Consider the following 21,728-nt stretch of genomic DNA (forward strand, 5'->3'; position numbering starts at 1 on the left):
CCAGCCACACACACGGCAGGGTGCTGGGGTCTCAGCTTCAGCAAGGCCCAGCCTCTGCTTGGGAGCCCAGAAATGTTTCCAAATCTCACTTCAAACAACACTTGAAAGCAGTATCTTCTTCCCTAGGTTGTGATGCTTTTCCCAGGAAGTCTGCATTTCCTGTTGGACAGCTTCCAGCAGCTTGTAAATTAATCTGTGGGGCAGGGGGAGGATGAGCTTTGCAACCATGCTATTGCTCTCATAGCTCAATTTAGCACAAGAACAGAAGCAGTCTTAACAAGAATAATAATTCTCAATTGATTAAAAAAAAAAAAAAAAAAAGACCTAATTATTTATTTCCAAATCTTGATAGTGCATTTTACAAGTTTTGGTAGATTACATTGGTTTTGTAACTGCTACTTAGTTTTCTAAGTACATAAATGCTTGATACAAAAAGTTAAAAATGCTTCACATTCTGCTCTTCCTCTCTTCAGGGGCCATCAGGCAAAGCCCTGTATGCTACTTCCATCTTTTAGGAAAAGATTAACACTTGATTGGAAATAGTTAATTGCTCCTTTATCTGGACCTAACTTTGCAACATTAATAATGTAATCCAAAATAACCCAACAACAGAAACATTTCTGATGACAATGGTTCATGTGAGCATTTATGTATCGATTCAGCAAGTCATTTGACTGTAGATTTAAAGTTAAAGCTCAGACATGAAGTCCTGGATGTCTTCTTACAGCACCAAAAGATGTGCTTACAAAGGAATCTGCCCAAGACTCATCAGCGATATTGTCCTCCTGCAGGAGGACTCTATTTCACTGGGCCAGTTGGGCCAAAATCTCAATTTTTAACCTCACTAGTAGTACCGGGTGAGGAATCAAAATTTATTCTGTCCTGTTCTTGTAGGTATTTTTTTTTTTTTTTTTACTGTGTCAGTACATTTTGAAACATCATTTCAGAAAAATAGAATTCAAAATTGAAACATTATTGTATAAGCAAAATAAACTTATTTTCCTTATACAATTATCAAAGCAAAACATTCTGACTTTTCTTTGTTAATGATTTGCTCTTCCTGGTGAATGAAGTTTTAGCCTCCCACCTCCCACTTTCCAGTTCATCTACTTTATCTTTAAATTGCTCTCCTCATCCATTTCCCTTTATAAAGCTTCTCCACAGCACCCTTTCCCTTGACTGCTACAAAGCTTCAGTTTGAAACCTGTGTTTGGTTTCCATGTGGCTGGGCTCTTCAGCAGTTCTGTAGTAGGATCTCTTCCCCTGTTTGCCAAGTTCAGAAATTAAAAATAGTATACATTTTGCTGAGGACTGGGCTGGGCCACAAAATTAGGATCTTTTCTTCAAAGACACTTTGCAGGCAAAGAAAGCTCGTTCAAAAGAACTAGATTGTTCTGATAAAAAAGGAAAGGGCAGAAGCAGATGTGACAGGCTCATCCAGATCCTGACTGGCAAGCTTAGGACTGCTTGCAGCAACGTTTTGGCTCAGGCTCATCCTCATTTGCACTGATTAAAAGAATAAGAGCGTGGCCTGCTTTTTGTAGGATCAAAGGTATCAGAAATGGTTTAAGTAGATTTCATCTCCTCCTGTAATTTCTGATGGTTTCCTCAGTACGTCTTGATTTCTTGTTGAACTACTTCCAGCAGTAACTGCAGCTTCTGCGTAACATAATCTGAAGGGAGGAAAAACAAATAAAGTTTGATCTGAAGGAAATCTTAAACTGGGGATGAAAATCAGAGCATCAACACTGATTGCTGGAGCATTTTATATTAGCAGATCACTGTATCTGTTTTCTTTCTTACTACACTTTTCAAAACTGGGCTCTTGTACTTTTGCCACCAGGGCTACACCCAAGCTAAATCTGTGCCATGGAGAGATGTTTTTCATTTACACACGCACATCTGTGCCCAAATCTGTACTGATAGACAAGGTGCCCCATCATCAAACAGCCTGCAGGCTGCATCATCTTTTCCTATCAGTCCTCTCCCCAGCCTTTCAGCAAATACGTTTGTGCATGGGGTTACAATGCCTGGCTCTTTCTCCATACTCACTTTTGATCTTTTTGCTCAGTTTCAACCAAATTTGACAGAGGTGCTGATCACACAGATATGATAAAGATATGATAGCAAAAGTGATCCTCTTGGTTCCCCCTGTTGGTAGACCTCAGCCCTGTCTTTTCTAAAATAACACATTAACCTGGCTTATCAGTGCATTCACGAGGCAGGTCAGCCCCCCACAGCACGGCCTGCCCCTTCTCTTTGGCCGTGGAGGCTGCATCCCAGAAAGGGCACAGAAGGGGTGGCAGGGATCGTGACTGAGGTTCCACAAGGTCTGTTGGTCACGGAGCAATTTGTGTTAGAGATGAGCACTGGCAGCAAACCAACATCCCTACCCTGAGTGTGCTTGGGTCCAGGATACTGCAACTCAAGTGCATACTTACAAAGCAGGCTACGGCAACGGTTTGACATTTGCCTGTGGATTACGAGGTAGTAGACTGGAAAGCCACTTAACACCATGGTGCATCCAATGCTAATGTTTACAGGGTCCGAGTAGAAGGACATTGCCACTGTGAAGAGGCAGATGATGGTGAAAGAGACAGGAATGAAGAGGGGGACCTGGGGAAAAGAACACAGAGGATGCTCAGGCAAAACTGATCAGCCTTCATACATGCCAGCACACACTGTATTCTCTTTCCCATTTTAAAGAAGATGAGAAAAATCACACATCTCTCCTGTGCACTATTTCTGTACAAGTAGGGTGCATAGAGGAAAAGTTTACTTGTATCACCCTGGGAGCCCAGTGTGCCCTGAGAGGTGCACGCCTCTCCCTCCATGTGCATTGATATTAACCTCACCTCGTGTGCATTGATATAAACCTCACCTCCCTCGCAACAAGACACCGAGCCAGGGAGAAGTCAACCAGACCTCACTGCTCTGTGAACGTACAGCACATGTGCATGTCCACACACACCCCAAGCTTGCCACCTGTGGCAACTGCTAGTGGAAAATCTGAAGCCATGAGTAGAAGCCCTTAGAAACAAGCCGTTCTTTGGCCATAACACTTGTGACTCATTTTGAGCTGCCTCCAGCTCGCCTGAAACCTATAGTGACCAAAACAGGATAAACCTGAGATCAGTTGCTTTAGCGATGGCAGCCAGCCAGCCACCAAACTCGTGTGCTCCCGCTGCCTTTCCAGCCGGAGCATCCCTTGCCAGGGTCTCCTACGTGCATGCATCCACACTGCACATCTGTGTGAGAGGTGCGTGAGGGGGCTGCTCGCTCCTCTTCCTGGTGTTTTCTTACCATTTTTAACTAAAAATGCTGGGGGGGGGGGGGGGGGGGGGATTACCAGCAGAGCCACTCACATTTTTTATTATCTGTTCTCTGTAAGCAGGCTAGTGTCAGAAGAAGAAATATTTCTGACCACTGGAGAGCAGCACATGCACACATCACATTCACTCCTTCGCTGCTGCAGATGACTGTACTTTGGGTTTGAAGTGGGCATAAAATCTGGGGAGAGGGAGGAAGAGACAACCACACTGCCAGCATTTCCCTCACTTATTCAATCTGTTCTTAGGAACATTAAAAACCTAAATCTCTATCTAAAATGGGGCACACTGAAAACATTAGTTGATAGCACTGGTGATAGGCTTCCCTGAAGCAGGCTGGTTGGCTGGTTTAAAAGAAAAAAATAAAGCTTATTAAAAAATCTGGTTCTGGGTGAGTGCATGAGCACAGCCAGCCAACAAGCTGGGAAGCTTCAAGGTCTCTGCTAAACACACTGTCTCCAGCGAAGACCAAGAAGAAAAATTACCCCAAACTTTGCATCAGGCCTCGCTCGGCTTGGGGAGGAGCCCTGGGAGTGGTGGAAAGCGTTTCTTTCCCCTGAGTTTTTTGCTGATCAGCTGCCCAGTGCCTGTGGCCTTGGAGGTCTCCTCTCCTCCACAGGAACTAGCTAGAGACACCAAGCAGGCACGACCGGAGAGGGGAACAAATTGTGCACACGATGAGCACAGCCCCAGCCAAATGCAGATGATCCAGCAGTGGGAGAGGTGTCCCAAGCACAGCAGGGGCTGCAAAAGCCACGCCAGCTTCCCCCACTGACACAGGGGACTGGCTGCTTCCCATGAGCAGGGACCCCAGCAGCCACCAGAGGGGCCCAGCTGGAGGCCAGAGAAAGGCACAAGGGGACAAGCTGCCCCTTGAGGAGCAGGGAATTGAATCTCCTTCGCCTCCCCGCTTCCCTCTGCCCACTTTTAATGCCTCTTGATGCTTATGGCCACGGATCCAGTGCATCCCAAACATGCTCGAGCTGTACACATGCACACATCTGGAGGTGGCATGCATCAGGCAGCTCCTCAATCCCCACCAGGCACCCATGTGCTTAGCACAATCAGCATCGCGCAGCAGTCACGCGTGGCTGGAGACTCACTAACCCCCCCACCTCCCCGAGGCAGGAGGGCAGGTCCTTCTCTAGGGGCCACACCATCCACTAGCTGCTGTTAGCCAACAGCTGAAGGAAATGCTTTGAGTTATACACGCACACTGTGCACATCCTCACGGCTTGCAATGGCACGGAGTTGTGCTCAAGCTGCTTTACGCTACGCGGTATTTTTATGCTGGGAGACAGCTCCCTGTAAGTCAGGTCTGCTCCCAGGACTCCTCTGGCAGTTCCCTTTTCCCCCAAGCCTGACAGCCTTCTGCTTCTCAGCCAAGCTGAGACTCACCTACCACTGAAGTCACATCCAGGAAGGGTCCCACTTGCAGCTCAGGAGGGGTGAGCGTGGGAACTGCACATCTACCAGTTCCCAGCCTGATGCTTTGTCCCCTGTAGCATGCTGCCACCCCCTTTGGCTGCAACTGGTGACACCACGTAGAACTGTTTTTTGTAGGATTTACCACACCCAACTATTTGGGCACATCAGCCAACCCCAGCAGCTCCCCACATGCCTTACTAAGCAATAGGGATTGAGGGCCCTCAGAGCCTAAAGGCAACCACAGCCATGCAATGCTCTAGTTCTTAGCTAAGGATACAGAGAAAATAAAAGAGACAGAGAAAAGAAAAGGAAAAAAAAATATTGGCATGTGTGTCTCTGGCTGTCAGACTCATGCCATGTGTTACCTTGAACGGGCTCTGCAGCTCGGGGTGACGGCAGCGATGGACAATGAGCCCGAGGGTGGCTAATCCTATGAAGAGCCATCGGGAAAAGCTGAAGAAGTTCATTAGATGGTAGATATCTCCGATACACACCATGGTAGTAACCAAAGGGAACTGAGCATTGTGAAGATGAAATACAGTCATTAACGCCTTACTGCAGTCCGCAGACTGGGAAAGCTAATATGGATCACCTCCTCCAGCCCCCCTGCAATCCCAGGCAGCTACTTCACAGCCCCAACATTCCTGAGGTCACCAAATGTGTTACAAAACCATGTCACAGACTGATGATTCCCTGGCAAAAGTCCCCAAAACAAAATTCCAATGTGCTACAGAAACGAGCAATGGAGATCAATAGCAACCCAGACCTGAGAGCCTTTCCATAAATACTCATTTCCTGGATTTCCACTGAACCTGGGAATTTCAGTTTTCCAAATAACCAAAGCCTGGGGGAGATGATAGCAAACATCAAGCAGTAACTGTGGCAGATGGTGGGGACAATACTTTGAAAAAACATGTTCAAGGCAGTCAGGCAGGGACTTTGGGGCAGCAGGGTTCACATCCCACTATTTGCACAAGGGGACTTAATTTACAGCCATTTCCAGCGTTCCACCTTCTTTGTTTTTTGGAAGCTCACTTAGTGTCTCAATACCCTTTAAAGCTCCTCAGTGTCTCCAGGCTTTGCAGCTTGCCAGACCAAAAAAGAAAGCGAAGACTTCGAGAGGAGGGCGTGTCAGACAGGCAGATCCCCTTACCATTAACATGACAGCAGGAAGGGGAGTATGTCTTCGAATGTGGATCATGGAGAAGAGAGGAGGCCACTGCCCTTCCCTGGAAGCCACAAACAGGGTCCTAGAAAAAGACAGGGAGCCCTATGCATCAGCACCCCACACTCACACTAGAAATTAAGAGATCCACAGCTGGACTGACCAGAGGCCACAATGCACCCCGCCCACACGTCTGCTCTTTAAGGCCACAGTTCTGCACTCAGCCTCACTTTTTAGAAGATTCGGAAAAAAAGTCTCCAAAGATTAATTTTGCATAGTTGTCCAAGCACCAATTCACTCAGCACAGAGAGCATTGCTGGTACTGTCCCCACGGGTGGCCCATTAGCAGAGACCTTCGGGCATGTCCAGAATGACCATGAATGAGGTCAGGCTGGAAACAGAAACAAAACAGTAGGAGGTAGAGGGGTCACAAACCTCATGTCTTTTTAAGAGAGGCTGGTGAGTTTGTGAAAGGTGACTGTCAGCCTTGGTGCCCTTCCCAACAGGAGACGGGGCTTAACACCCAGGAGGGCCTGACAGGCCAGGGATAAAGTATACACGTATAGATACAGATAGATATATAAACTATATAGAGATATAAATGCAGTGCAAGCTCCTCAAAGAAGAGAGGGTTTTCAAGCCTCTGGCCAGTTGTTGGACAATATAGTTTATTATCCTCCAGGGAGGCCAGCTACACACAGGGCCAGCTACAAAATGACAGCGAAGAGCTTCTTGCCTCCATCCCTCCTTTGAGTCGTGAAAGGGCAATTAGGGAGAAGGCATTGCATCCAGTTTTATAAACTTAATACCCACAAACTGTGCCAGAGCATCAGCTGGGCTGGAACAGAGCCCAAAGCAGCTGGGGCATGAGTATATAACTGGTTTTATTGCTGTCTCTGTGGTTTTGCTGGGGTGTGGCTGGCCAGCAGCCAGGGAGGCCCCATCACTGTTTATATGGCCTTTCTGCAGTCATTATGTTAATGATGCCAGGAAGGGGGAGAAAAGGATGACAGGGACATGAAGAACCTCCAGGGACTTCCCATCCTCCAATACAATTGCTATCTAGAGGAGTTAAGCAGCGGGATTCTCCCCACCATATTCAACACAGGACTTGAAGGTAGTGGATCAAATAACTCATTAGCTCCTGCACTGTGAAAGATCCCTTTCGTATCAACTGATTTTTCCTTTTGCAATCAGAGCTGTGAAACGGAGCTGGCCCCCGGAGTGTGCTCATCTCCCCAGGGACAGGACAACACACTTCTCCATGAGCTCTGCCCTCCTCTCCAGTTTCAAGGCTCCCACAAGGACACCCAGTGCAGTAGCCAGTGGAGCTGGCAGGATGTTTTTTCCATGGAACAAAGATAAGCCTTGACTATTGCTTTGGGAGTGGCCTGGCCATGATAACTCTTCAGCGAGCTCAAAGCAAAGTCCCCCAGGGAGCACTTGCTTTTGGCCAGAGATCCTCACAGCAGAGGGACCCTTTGCTCTGCAGCAGAGCAGCTGGGTGAAGCCAGCAAAAGATGGCTCCGTTTCACTGAGCAGCTTCCAGTGTCAACAAAGCTCGTAGTTCCCCAGAAACATTGACATTTCACTTTAAAATGAGGGGACGGGGGGAGAGGTAAAAAAAAATCTTGTTTTTATGACCAGACAGAGATAGTTTAGACCTGGCCAGAAAAAGGAAGGGGAGACCCTTAGACGGCCAATGGTGTCCTGTAGTTTACACACTGGGAGTCAAAGGCCTTGATTTTCCCACAAGAGTGCCTAAAATGCCATCAAAAGGATTGACAGGTGCACAGGTTACTGGTGCTTCCCTCTGAGTCAGTAAGCCAAAAAAAAAAAAAAAAAGAAAAAGAAAGAAGAAGTAATATCTCAGGGATCTGACCTTGAAAACGTGAGGATTCCTCCATTCATGGTTCCAAAGCAGGACAGAGCAACAAGGACTGGGACTACTGAGATAAGGCTTCTGCAGGCCCGCTGCACAAAACTCTGGGGGAAGAGCAAGCGTGACTGTAGGAACACATGGTAATCTCTAGATGACATCAGATTCAAGAGGAAAAAAACTTCCTCCATTGAAGGAATAAAATATAACTCATAAACCTTGCCTTTTCTACCATCATCTGCAGGTTCTTTTTCATTATAATTTAGGAAAGATTAGAAGTTACTGTTGTCCAATAATCCAGAGAAATAACAAAGCAAGAAAGCATTGTATTAGGAAAACCATCTTCTAGACCCTTGCCATAACCACCCCCTCAGCAGAAGCTGACCACACTAAAGAAAGATATCAGTACGGGTGACGACTCACCACAGCCACAGCTGGAGAAGCCAGAACATCTTGTGTTCCCAGGACAGTGTAATAGGAGACATTGGTGAGCATATACCCCACAATGACGGTGATCACAGACACAATGACAGCCAAGGGAATGTTTCTACAAGAAAGGGGAAGAGAGGCACACAATGAACAAGCCGTTCCCCCTTTGTTTTTCATCGCATTGCTGCAGATCGCAGCTGGCGCTGGTTAGGTGAGCCCACAGACTTATTTCTTCCCATGCTGTTCGCCAGCAGTAGGGGAAGCGGTGGTACCCTGGAGGCTGGCACACAAGACCGCCTGCTTCTCCCAGCCTTACCGTTCAGGTCTGACCAACTCCTCCCGCACAAAGCTGGTCTGAAACCTGCACAGCGAGGAGACACAAGGAGAGAGGTCGAGCCAGGAGTCGATGCAACGCGCCGCCCACCAGGTGCCCTCCCGTCACACCTACCAGCCTGAGTAGGCGAACATGCCCGCGTAAAAAGCCAAGGGCAGCTTGTCTGGGACCAGCGACTGCTTGTCAAAAGCATCCTGGAAGTTTTCAGTGTGGCCTACAGAAGAGATAAACAACAGATACAGAGCAGGGAAACGTCATGGATGGACTTCCTTCCCACGGGCTAACATCCTGCCCAAACCTGGAAGAAGCGGCTGTGACTTTCCTGGAGCCGGGCATTTGGATTTGTTTCACTGCTTTAATTTGTGGTGCTCTGCTGACCTGCAAGCTGCATACGCTGTGACAGAATCAATCTATCTCCTGAGCAGCTACCGGAGAAAATTCAGGAAAAGCAATGGCAACATTTGCTTCTCCCTCAGACAGTGCCTGCTGTGGAAATGGATGACTGTGGGGACAAGAAATTCTCCCGTCCTTTCTTTCGGCCTCAAACTGATTCCCCAGGTTGAACCCCTCCTCCCCACCCTGCCAGCAGCTGGACGCTCGCTCTTTTTTGATGTGGTGCAGCCAGCGAGGCAGCAAATCCGGCTCTCGCCGCACTCCCTCCAGCCCCACCAGCTTGCTGACCCCAGCCCCATGCTGTGCAGAGCATGGGAACCGGGAGGGGAGGCATCCGGTGTGGGAATGGCCCTGCAGGAGGGGAGCTGGGGACACAGAGGGCAAAGCAAATGCAATAATAAAAACTAGAGGCAGCTCGGATAAACACCCTGCTTTACCAGCTCCCCCCAGTTTTCTTAAAAGCGCTTTGCTTGAGATGAACCTGGGCCAGCACTGAGAAGCAGAAGAGAGATGGTTATTTTTACAAAGCCATCCTTGTTCAAAAAAAATGAAAACATGTCAAAGTCGGGATATTGGTTATGAGGTATATTTTATATCAAACTCAAAAAAAAAAAAAAGGCAAGGAAAAACACCTAATGGCCTCTCATTTGAAGGAAGAAGACGACAGTCAAAAGCAGTTATATTTCTAACATCTTGAAATCCAAGTGCCACAAAGTTTGGATTCCACATCTATATTCAGTTTTCCATATCACAGTGTCTTTTCATATCAAAATGACAAATTGCTCATGCAGTTGTGTCTCTCCAGGAAAAGGATGAAATGACATGGAGCAAATCAGGCCACATCCACAGAAATGCCTCTGCGAGGGGCTCTGAGATGAGACTTGGGCATCCAGGTGTGAAAAGCTAGCCCAGAAAGTCTCTTTAAGAAACCTGAGTCAAGGGGAAGGCAGTGGCAGAGGAAAGGACAAGAGTGTAAGGAAAGAGTGGCAGAGGAAAGGACAAGAGTCTAAAGAAAACAGAGAAAGGCTGAGGAGTGAGGCAAACTGATTTAAAAACAAGCTCAAAAACTAAGTCAAAAAGAAAATTGACTTGAAAAAAAAGCTAAACTAGAAAATGGAAGTGGACCTTTTGGGGTAGTCTTTTTGTATTCTAAAATGACTGCCGATAAGTGATGTGACATAAAAAGAATTTATGGTCTGCAATATATTCATGAGTGATTTAGAGTCTCCCATGAGTCACATTAAATACAACCTGACATACTGGGGTCTCTCCACGGATCCTCTCTCCAGATGTCACCGGCACTTATCCTTCTTGCCGGAGGACAGGTGCCAGGGCTCCAGATTGTCATTTGAAGGCATTTCTAACAATAATGGCTCAGGGTTTCTAGCTGCAGGGCAGTCCTTCATTTCAGAAGTGTTGCCTGCCTGAGGGGTTTTTGCGTGTTCAAAGAAGCCAGCTCCAGACATCAGAAAGAAACACAAATGTTGAGCCTACTGCCTATGTTGTTCCCTCTGCAGAGGAAGGAAATAGTGTGAAGCCATAGTGGGCTTCATCCCTTGGCTGTGGGCTTTTCTACTGATTGAGGCTTGGATTAAAGCCAATACTCCTGTATCAATCCCAGAAGATACCACTGGCAGGGGGTTTGTTATATTTTTTCCTCTGCATGTGAGCATGAAATCCTGCGTGAGTCCATTGTCAGTTTACTGCCTTACAGTCCATCTCCTTTAGGAGGTAAAAAGCATCAGCTGAAGCCACAGGACAGTTAGAGATGCAGTTACCAGGGCTCAGCTGGGGGCTGGTAGCTCCTCACACAGCAGTGACAGGCTCAGGACACCAGGGGATGCTGTCACATGTCCCTGCTATCCCTTGCATTTGTGCTGCTTTCGAAAGGTTTAGAGCCACACTGACAAAGGGCTGGCCGTAGGAAGGAAAGCATCAGCAGAGGTGGGTGCCTACATCACCCTGGGTGGGTTCATCCCCAAAAAAACTCTGGAGAAAGCAGAGCTGAGCCAGGAGCATCGGCCCCAGCGAGGTGACACAGCTTGGAGCCAACTGCCCCTCTCCCTCAAGCACCCTCCATCAGCCACGCACCTACCCTGGGCCAGCAGCATCATGCCCGGCACGATGATGAGCGCGAGCGCCAGCAGCTTGATGATGGAGAGGGCTGTCTGCAGCCGGGAGCTCCAGGAGACGCTCCAGGAGTTGAGGGTGAGGACCGCGTCTGGAGAAGAGACCACAGCGCTGCAGCCCGTGCTCGACACACGCAGCGGAAAAAAAGAAATAAATACGGAAATGCTCCCGGCCCAGGGGATGCCAGGGATAAGGCTGAGTCCTTACAGAGAGGGTGTTCAGAGTAAGATAGAGCTGGCAGGGTGCTTTCACGCCTGGGTGCAGCACACGAGGCCTACAAAAGCCTTGTGGCCTCAAACCAGGAGGCCTTTGCACAATTACATATGAACAGTTTCTACCCCTGTACTTGGCACCATCCCCCCAGGCCTTGGGCTCCAGCTAAACAACAGGGATGCCCTTGCTCCTTCTTGGCAGAGATAGGGGCCCCAGAGCAGCTCCTTGGAGCAGGAAGCTTCAAAGTGGCCAAGGAGGCAGCACAGGACCCCAGTCCCAGAAGATAAAGCCCTGTAAGCACCCCAGGTCCAGGGCAGAGAGGCCCCGAGACTGGCAGTGGCGTGAAGGTATACTTACAGTACCCCAGGAGAGAGACGAGCTTCACAGCAGGAACAGGGGCTGCACAGGGGGCAAAAAAAGGCTCCAGCAGGTAGCGCCCGAACGCCAGCGAAACCACGGCGCTGTTGGCAGGCCTGGTGAGGGGAACCAAGCACAGCATCAAATTCTGGTCCACGGACAGCCAAAAATACCACAAGGGAAAGCTAAGCACAGCTGGGGAGGGAGGGGAAGCTTCCCACCCAGCTTCATCCTGCTCCATAGAGTCTTTTTATAGGTTTTCTCAGCAAATGGGTTAAAAGGCACATGCTGCAAAAAAAAAGGTTAATTCTTAGCTTGAAAGCAAAAGTTGAGATTAATCATACAGTGCAAAGCTGTGTGGTTCACATGTCCTACTTCATCCCAACATACATGGAGGACAGGCTGTTGGAAGGGGAGGATTTTCCTTTTTCAGGTGGAAAGGAAAGTCATTTACAATTTTCTAAGTTATTATTTAACTCAGGGCTAAGCCAGAAAGTCTTTTTTTTTTTTTTTTTCTCTCCCAGAGAAGAATGTGAGACGTTTCACAATAGAATGAGAGGATCTGAAATGAACCTGGCATCCGCTCCCTGTCATCAAAAATATATCACAGTTCTTGGATGATACCAGAGCTGCCAGGGGAGAAAAGAGATATTCCTCAAGCACAGATCACACTGAACACATGTAACTGTTTACTCATTCTGTCTTCTTCCTTTCATTACTGAAAGTCTTTTAAAGTTTTTTCAGATTTTTTCTTTTTCCTTTACAAACTGCTTAGACTGTTGCCTGGAACCATAAATTAAATAAATATTTAAAAAAAAATAAATCAGAGCATCCAGTGAAGAGCAAACAGACAAAATCTCTTACCTGATAGCAAAAAACTCAGCCCACAGAAATAAGAAACTTGGTAGAGGCCCTAATGTCTCCAAAATGTAGATATAATGTCCTCCAGACTTGGTGATCCTTGTTCCAAGCTCTGCATAACACAAGGCACCTGGAAAAGGTCAGGTATAAATGAACGGAGTAAATCATCCCTTGGATACTCTTTTCTGTATGACTTCCAGGGATTGAAGGAGTCTGTTTAAAATAAGCAGTGAACTAGAGGAAGAAAAGGGGGTTTTAGCAGAACCACTCCTTTCCTTATTTTTGTGTGTTTAGAAGAAAGTTCACTGATCTGTCAGAAGGAAGGAAATTTTGTTGCCTAGTTAATGATATAACTTGTCCGGGGAAGCTGTGTGGAAGGGTGTGTGGAAGAAACACTGCACTGAACTAAGAGAGACATCCTTTGACAAACGTCTTGAAGGTTCATATTCTCTTATCTCCCCTCTCAGCTTGGTGTAACAGTGCTCACAGGGTGGCTGCAGCAGCGCAGCTGACTGACAGTGGCTGCCCTGACCATTTTGATCACATTTCTGATAATGAACCACGTTCCTGTGTCCTTATCTTGCACCTTCACATCTTCATTTGAAGACCCTGGAGAGAGGACCTGGAAGGACATGTCTGAGAAGAGCAACCTGCTGCTGATGGAAAGCATGGCCCTGACACTGCAGAGCAAGGCGAGCCTGAGGAGACACCTTTAAAGCTTTCAGGCAAGTGGAGAGAAATCTTTACACCACCGTCTGTGCCTCCAAATCCCGTGGAAATCATGCAGGTCACACCAATGGTGAGGGCCCCAGTTTTTCCTGCCTCTCTGCTGGTGAACTTGTGCTGAATCCCTGTCCAAAGTCTTGGATGCAGGCAGAGCCCTCCTCTCATTTACCCAGTGCGTTTATTTACATGCTTAAAGCTTGTGTTTAAGTGCTTTTCTGAAGTCAGGCTGCAGAGCTCGAATACATGCCACACTTTAAGGAAAAAAAGCATAAAAGAAAGCAGGCCATTTAAATAACCTGAAAAAAATGCATCAGAAAAATGATCACAGGTGGTCGTCAAGCTGACAAAAGGGAAGAGAAAACCAACAGAGTCAGCTACAAAATGCAGCAACTCGACAAAGAGCAGTCGGGCCAGAAGAGGCTACCAAAGGCTGCCACAGAGAGAGAGAAACCTTCCCAGTGTGAACGCTGGACTACGTGGCCAGCACATGCCTTATCATTTATCGCTCTGCTCAGTTAAAAGAGTCTCTTTGCTCAAATTATGCTTTAAGATTTTCCTTAGGCAAAGTATATCACTCCCCAAACAGCCACGTAAAAGATGCATTCCCACATGGAGGGTAAAGCAGCCTATGCTCAGCAGCACAATGTGAAATACTGGTAGGCATATGCAAAGAGCAAGAACCACAATTGTTGCCAGATTAACAACTGAACGTCCCAATTTCTAAACGTCACAGTGCCAAGGTGTTTTATCCACACGGAGCATTTCTCCTTTCTTGTATTTTTTTTCCCTCAAGTTGTAAAAGTGGCAGAACTTTAAAGTCACTCGCTGAAATAAGTTTCAGATTTCTCCCCAGAGCTGAGAGATCTTGCACTTCTAACAGCGCCTTTAAAGCATTTCTGAGAAGGTGCTTGTATACAGTTAATGAAAAAAACTAAAAGCCATGGCTTTTAGCCATGGTAACTGTAAGAACTGTATTATTTCAGAAGAACCAGAATGAAAGGCACCAGGAACTGATCTGCTCCTTCTCCTCGCTCCGAGAAGAACCAGGCGTACCCAGACCCCTTCTGATAGACACCCACCCACCCTGGCAAAGGCCCCTGGTGACCCCCAGGCACACTAAGCCTTTGTTTTTGCTACATTCAGAACAGGGAATTTGGGGTCTATTCTGCTCCCATCTATTTATAATACAATTTTGCTGGCTCCCCTCACCTCCCAGGTGCTTAAGCAAAGGCTTACCCAACTCCACACTCACCAAACATTGAGAGGAGCCCGCAGGCAAACCAGACCACCAGGGAGAAGCCCACAGTGCCCGAGTTTTTCAGCACTCCTTTCGGGGAGATAAAGATTCCGCTGCCAACCATGCTGCCGATGAGAAGTGAGAATGCCCTCAGCAAAGTTATCTTTTTCCTCAGAAAGACAGCCTCCTCTTTTTTCTTGTCTTTTCCCATGGCTGCTCTTCTAATCCCAGGGGAAGCTCTTGCATTTAGGAGTTATGGTGCCTCTCAGCTGTCCTCAAGGCTCACCTGTAAGACAAGGAAAGAGTTAGGGATTTGGGGGTCTTCTTTTTTGGACAAGATTTTTTTGCAGCAACCTGTCAAGATCTGTTGATTCCTCCTCAGCCACTGGATATAACCAGCAGACAAACCACAGCTGCATATAATACACTCAGCATCATCTCACGCTAGCACAGTTCCTGAGAGACAAGCAGCTTTTTCTCCCACTTCTGCCAAGGAACACAGGGCAAGTCGCATGCCACACTTTAGGACATGATTTCCAAGTGCAACTTTGATGCCCAAAGAGAGGTTTGCAGCCCTGGTTGGAACTTGCCAGGTTAGGGGTTAATTTACTGGGAACTAATTTGGGTGAACATCGATACCGGCACATCAGCAGAACACGTTTCACGTTGCACATCTAATAATGAAGACCTTGAGGGTCAATGATTTTTTTTTATTTTTATTTTTTTGGAGGAGCAAAGTGCCCTGTTAATTGACATTACAGAAATGATTTAAGCTGTTTTAATTTCCCATCCATCCTTGAACAAACCCCAGTTACAGCTTTAACGTGAAGGCTTCGCTTTGTCAGTGTTTCTTAATATAATGCCAAGCCTTTTCACTATCAGATCACTGAAGAGCCAAGAATAAATATTGCTGTCTATTCTAAGATAGAGGACTGTCACTGATATCAGAAATGCTGTTTCTACTATTAATACAAATCCCTTCTCAGTAACAACAGCAAGGGTGAGGAGTTTTTCTGAGAAAAGAGAAAACTTCAGGCACTCCAGGGATCTCAGAAGCTGACCTCGATCCAGCCCTTGTGCTGCAGCAACCTCCTACTTCACCACCTCGACACTTGTTCCCCATTACTCAGTGGCCCTTCCCTGACAGGCCGTGTTACAAGCTGTATTTCCAGGCAGTAAAAGACAAGACACAGAGGCTACAGGCTGTGCTCAGGGTCAATTTGAGGCAAGGAATCAGACTCCAGCTTCTCTTGGTTCTGGGCTGGTGCCCTCAGCAAGAAGCTCTCCTTTTGCTTAGGTAGGTAAGGCAAATTCACATCAGTTAGCACAGTCTAATTTGCCGTAACAAATATGTTTGTAGTTAACCTAACAGCCAGGCAGACATTTTACAATGCTAATTAACACTGCTAGGGCAGACAAGATGGGTCTGGAATAATCTGGGTCCTGTCCTCACCTGCCACACATCACCTCCAACACATCCTGCAGCAGCAGTGTTTGCCTTACTCTGATGCTGTACGTCACAGTTTTAGCAGATACTTGCCCCAACACCGTGACCGCATATCATTGCGATGACACTGTACACAAGAACTGCATTTTCTAGATTACCTACATTATTTAGTAATCATATCGGTGTGTTTGTGAGCAGGCAGTAGCACATCTAAGAAGCCAGAAGTTATTTTCCTGATGGGCCATATTTTCTGTCCACAGATACAAGTGTCCCCACAGCGCTGCAGGGACGTTTCCCACTGCCACTCACACATGTTACTACACCGTGCAGTCTCAGCATAACGGAGGGCTTCTCTCCCATCTCCCCAGTTATTTTCCCTCCAGGAAGAAGCAGGGTTATCGCTTTCTCCACACACATATGAGCAGCACATGTACAAAGCCCTCTCCTTCCACCAGCTTTAGTTTTCTCTGAGATCACGCCAAGCCTGAACAAGCATCTTCTCAATCAAGCCAGACAAGCCTGGTTATTAAACCCCTAAAAATGAGTCCCGGAGGACTCCTTGGGCTGGGCTGGGCCACACCACACCAGCATCGTCTGGTACCACAGCCCTGCTCCCCAGAGCCCCGCTGCCTCACGCGGCTGCTGGAGGCAGGGGCTGGGAGAGATCCCATCAGCCTTCCAAGCCCTCAGCTGCAGCAACCTCACTCTAATTAATCAGCACGTGTGAAACACTGCTATCATCTGGCATTTCTCAGCAGAAAGGAGAAACACTGAGCATTCATTTGTAAGGGTGATGCACAGACAACTCTCTGAATTAAAAGCATCATGAAGAGAGGTGTTTTGTGCACAGATATGTCTAAAATGCTATTGTGAGAAAATTAAAAGGGCACTTATCTGTTTGGCTGGGTTTTAAACCAAGAAGGTGCATTTGCAATCCATCAGCCTCCCATTTCTTGCTGGGATCCCCAGGCAGCAAAAGGCTGTCTCTCCTCACGGGCTCTGAAATTCCACAAAGGGGTGGGAGAATTAAAAAAAGAGAGAGAGAGAGAGATCAAGTCAAATTTGCACACCAGGTTAATGATCCAAAGTAAATACCAAACTCCATACTTCTGTCCACATGCCTTTTTTTTTTATATATATACACTATTGCCATGTAAGAGTATTTGGAGATAAAACAGTCCAGCACAGTAAATTTCAGAAAGGTGAAATCTATCAGGATTTGTTCCAGAAGCTGTTGAAGGAGTGGAAGGAAAAAAATTAAAAAGAAAAAAAAAAAAAAAAAGAAGAAGAAGAAGAAAAGAGAAAGAGTAACAGAAAGCTATTGAATAGCATTTCAGAGACACCTAGCAGAGAGCACTGCCTGAAGAGCCTGTTCCTGCCTGCTCTGCTTTCTAGCTAAATTCCGGCACACGGCACATTAAAATGCAGAGATGTTAATCCTTGTGGTAGTGCCTAAGAATATTCACAATGTGCTTAGCACGAAGTAAATGCACAAAGCTGCTTTTTATTCACCCTTTGACTTAAACTACAGGCTCAAATCCTTCTCGTGCAAAATGCAGTACCTTTGCGTGAGCTCACCAACCAGCAGGACTGGAGAAAAACAAACCCATTTCACAACTTTTCACACCTGCTGGTCCTTTACTCAGTTGTTCTTTGTTTTTACTGATTTTTTCTTTTTTTCCAAGCCATTAATCTTACCTTGCAGACACTGCAGCATGGATGTAGATGAAGGAGACAGACATAAAGGGGAAATCGTATTTGTTATTTGTGGTGGTGTCTAGAGGCCCCAGCCAGGAGAAGGACCCATCCTTGTGAGCACACAGAGAGAGTAGATGTTACTCTGCTGCAAAGTTATCCATATAAACAAGCAAGTTAGAAGGAGCAGAGGAGGGAGAAAGCATCATTCCCAGTCGGGGAGCTGAGACCTAGAGCAAGTAATGACCTCCCTCCTATCACGCAGGAAGTGGGTGGCATCCCTGGGAAACAGTTCATACCTCCAAAGTCCCAGTTCAATGACTTAAAAAAAAAAAAAAAAAAAAACTGAAAAACAACCTCAGCTACTAGGGAATACGCCTAACTATTTACAGCTGTATTTTCTTTGCGTGGGCCTCAATCAATACAATACAGCCAAGAACAGGTTAACCCCTTCCTTTTCATACGGCAAAAGATGTAGGCATCAAACTGTTCTTTGCAGTCACACTACTTTTCTTTTTCCATGCCAAAAAATGTCACACCAATTCAATGTCCACTACAAGGCACAGGATCTAACTAAATAAAATCAGCAGTGAATGGGAGCTTTTTTATTCATGCATGAAAGTAGCATAAATAAGCTTTAATGAGACTGGTGGTGGTCTGTTCTGGGAACTCGATCAGAAAATCTATTTAGGAGACCTGAAAGATGTTTGTTTATAGACTGTAATGAACACAAGAAACAGGCTAAAAAGACAAGATGTGCAGCTCGACTTCTTTTCAGCTTTCTACAGCTGTTTTACTGCCCTGGATAAGAAACCCAAAGGGACAGTAGCTAATAAATCAGGCTCAGGCTTGCAGCCTGAGATGTAGTAATAAATCCAGAGTGATTGCTGTAGGTGTAAGCATAAGGATCGTTTCCAGTGGGTCCTCTTTTTAGAGAGTTTCACAAATTTAGTCTTGTGAGCTGTCTATGAAAAGACTTAAATGTCCTAACACTTTTTTTTCCTCAATGAAAATACTTTAAGCCTTGAGAAGAAAACACTTCTTGGCCTGGGTGACACTTACCCCCTTTTCATTTTATTTAGGCATTTCCAGTTGTACTTTGGACAAGAGTGAAAATTTCTAGAAAACAGACTGATGAATGTGATGTGTCTGACATCCCGATAATGTGGTGATGATCTCTTAATTGAGAATCTAAAAGCATTGAATCCACACTTCCATTCTTTAGCTAGAAATTGGACTAAACTGAGTCTAGTTTTCAATAAGGAAAATTCCTCCTAGTTTTAGAACTCCTTCCTACTTGAATTTTTAACCTATTCCAATTTTGAAATTCTTTATTATAACCAGTCTGCCAAAGTGTCCATTGCAAGTGCATATATTTTAATAATAGTAGCCCTGGTTTATTTTCACAAGATGAAAGATCGTATGATGTCATCTCACTTTTCTAAGTATCTGTAATTTTTCATTCAGCTGCCATACGAAACAATTCTGTGCATCAGAACTCATTTTCCATGAAAGCTGTGCAGGAAAATTGGATCTTTCATGAACTTTTCTTCCTTTCATGTCACCTGTGACATGTGCAAAACACAAATACAGGACTGACACGCACCTGATTAAAATGCTCAGCTCTTCTTCCACAGCGCCAGCTATTAAAGACTATCAGAAAGGTACTCCAGCATCCCTGTGAAATGAACTAATGCAATTCTCCTTACAAATAGGAAAAGCAAATAGCCCAGGCACTTGCCTCCCTGCCCATCTTTCCCAAAGGACTAGCACCGAGATGACCAGGTACTAGGGCACACAAATGCTACAAAAAAAGCCATTTCACATAGAAACTGTCCAGCCTAGTAGGATGCTTCCTCAGGCCAACATCTTGGCTCAATAATCTCTCTTGTGGGGCACAGTGTAGGGAACGGTCCTTAGAGCTTTGTTCTTTTGCAGACAGCACTCCAAGTAGCAAGCTGTTTTCACTCTCCAGATGAGACCTCCTCCCTGGAACAAGACAATTTGTCCTATTTGAAACTGTTTTCTTAGCTGCGTAAGACAGAACACAAACAAAAATAAATCTAAACATTTCTAGTAGAGGAGATCCAACAGAGAAGTCTAACGCTGTTGCAAAGTACAGCCAAATTTTCCAAAAATGAGAATTCCTTTTAACCATTCCAAATCAAAAAACAACCCTGAAATAAAACAACATCCCCCCCCCCCCCCCAAGTTGTTGCACTACATCAGTGCTGTAGTCTGAGGCCTACTCTGCCTCTGACAGGCAGCTGGGCAATGCTAGCACCCAACAGCCCTGGCTCTTGTGGGACAAATTCCTCCATGAACCAGGTCTTTGCTTTACCTCTCACTCTGGCTGGGAGCTATGAAAGCTCTTGATTGCGAGACGCTGCCTGGTCATTTACCAGGAACAATTTTAGCAGCTTCAGGCTGTTCCCTCGGGAGGTGGGGCCCCATCAGGGTGTAGGCACGGTGCTCTGCCTCCCCGCCCTGGAGGTGTCAGCCTGTGGAGGAGCGATGGTGGAGGACACAGTCAAGGACAATCTTCCAACCAGTGCTATGACAACAGCACCATCATCCAGAGCCACACCACACATCTGCTTTTGAGTGGCAAACCAGTCCCAAAGCCTTCCTAGAATTGTTCCACAAGAACAAGACACATTTTCTGAATGGGGTGGAAGTGCCAAAATGGCCCAGCTCATTGCCATCTGTCCTCACAAAGAGGGCATTTCCCACCAACGCACACTGATTTAACCAGCTATGGAAACAGCTCTCTCCAGGAGAATCTTTTTTTTTTGGAGCAGATGAAACCTTCAGCTGCTGCTGCTATGCTGCACGTTTTTGGATGGTGGGCCCCTTCTGACAGAGGTTCCTGATCTACCCCCACTTCAGCCATCTGGAACTGAGTCCTTCCAGAGCTGACTGTAATAAAATGCCTCTTTCCACATTGCCTCATATATTACCCTGGGTCCCCCCTTAATCTCACTGAAATGCTGCTGATTGATCACCCCAGGCCTCCAGCTCCCCTAAGGTTCCACCACAGCGCCTGGCTTTCTTCCTTCTCTTCCTGCCTGAAGGGAATTCAAAAGAAAATTTAAACATTAAAAAGAAAAAAAAAAAAAAAGCAGCAGCCTTCCCACCTGCATTAGCCACTCACTCTCGATTGCTCCTCACTCTCTGTGTAGCTGTCTAATTCGTGGTTAATCTTCAGCATGCTGGGCTAACTCCCCCACCGCGGTACCTGGGGTGCAGTCAGCCCAGGCCCTGCCTCGAGCATAGCTCAGGGTAGGGGGGGAACTCTCTTCTTTTGGCCTCTCTGCTCAGCCGTTAGTCATTTATTAAAATATAAGCCAAATATACAATTATGCTGGAGGGAACACATTTCTTTGTTAACCCTTTCTGGCTTTCATCCAGCATTTCTCAAGCTGCGGATATTTATATTTTACTGCACAGACTTTCAGATTAATCGCTAGCCCTTCCCTGTGCCTCTGACAGAGGAAAGGGGGACAAGGAGGGTTTCTCCAACCACAACCACTACCTCATCCCCTGTGAGACGATACAGGAATGCACAGCCAGAGTTTCTGACAGCCCATCCCAGGTAACAGGGAGAAGAGCCCTGTAAAAAGCAAGCAAAGTCTCTGGCCAGGATGAAAACCTTATTCCAATTCTGCTTCTACAAAGCTTGCTACAGGATGGCATTTTGCACTGTCATCAGAGGGACAAGTTTGCTGCCTCTGCCAGCTTTCCCACAGACCGAGGGATGGAACCAAAAAGTACCCAAAAACCCAACTTGCGTGTCTTTCCAGGTAACGTACAAGCCACCCCGCGTTTTCACTTGGATTCAGTAAGTGAGAATCAGATTCTGGGAAGGAGCACGTCAATAAAACCAGATCAACATGCTCAGTGAGAAGGTTAAGTCAACATCAGGCCGTGTTTATTCAGTTTTAAAGTAAGTATAGTCACAGAAGTGTCGAACGGAATGGACCTCTGGGTGCCCATGAGAAGCAGGGCTGCTTCCAGCACTACTTCAGATCAGCCATGGCCTTGTCTAGCTGAGCCTTAAACTGCCCAAGGATGGAAAGTCGCTGACTGCCCTGGGTGACCTGCT

At 46.4% G+C, this 21,728-nt stretch overlaps 1 protein-coding gene and 1 long non-coding RNA gene across 6 annotated transcripts; one reads left to right on the forward strand and one right to left on the reverse strand.

Moving 5' to 3' along the window:
• Positions 1-311: 311 nt before the first annotated feature.
• On the reverse strand, positions 312-17,883 carry LOC118175926 (cystine/glutamate transporter-like). Of its 5 annotated transcripts, none has more exons than XR_004755204.1 (14): positions 17,627-17,882; positions 16,823-16,927; positions 14,497-14,767; positions 12,522-12,648; positions 11,658-11,773; positions 11,053-11,178; positions 8,679-8,778; positions 8,547-8,591; positions 8,225-8,348; positions 7,805-7,951; positions 5,911-6,007; positions 5,123-5,272; positions 2,442-2,616; positions 312-1,673 (listed from the first exon to the last, which is right to left on the reverse strand). XR_004755204.1 is itself a non-coding variant. In XM_035342609.1 (14 exons), exons 3-14 carry the CDS (start codon positions 14,690-14,692, stop codon positions 1,609-1,611), a joined length of 1,383 nt encoding a protein of 460 aa, XP_035198500.1. In that variant the 5' UTR covers positions 14,693-14,767; positions 16,823-16,927; positions 17,627-17,883; the 3' UTR covers positions 312-1,608. The 5 variants fall into 5 exon arrangements, 3 of the variants coding, with proteins under 3 accessions (XP_035198500.1, XP_035198483.1, XP_035198491.1); XR_004755206.1 differs by having other exon boundaries at positions 5,123-5,210; positions 7,805-7,908; positions 17,627-17,881; XM_035342609.1 differs by having other exon boundaries at positions 5,123-5,187; positions 17,627-17,883.
• Positions 9,809-10,048, forward strand: LOC118175960. The gene is made up of 2 exons (XR_004755218.1): positions 9,809-9,929; positions 9,961-10,048. It is a non-coding gene; the product is annotated as an uncharacterized LOC118175960 (long non-coding RNA).
• Positions 17,884-21,728: the final 3,845 nt, after the last annotated feature.

Source organism: Oxyura jamaicensis, chromosome 1, assembly GCF_011077185.1.
Source record: "Oxyura jamaicensis isolate SHBP4307 breed ruddy duck chromosome 1, BPBGC_Ojam_1.0, whole genome shotgun sequence".
In the NCBI taxonomy this organism is placed as follows: Eukaryota; Metazoa; Chordata; class Aves; order Anseriformes; family Anatidae; genus Oxyura; species Oxyura jamaicensis.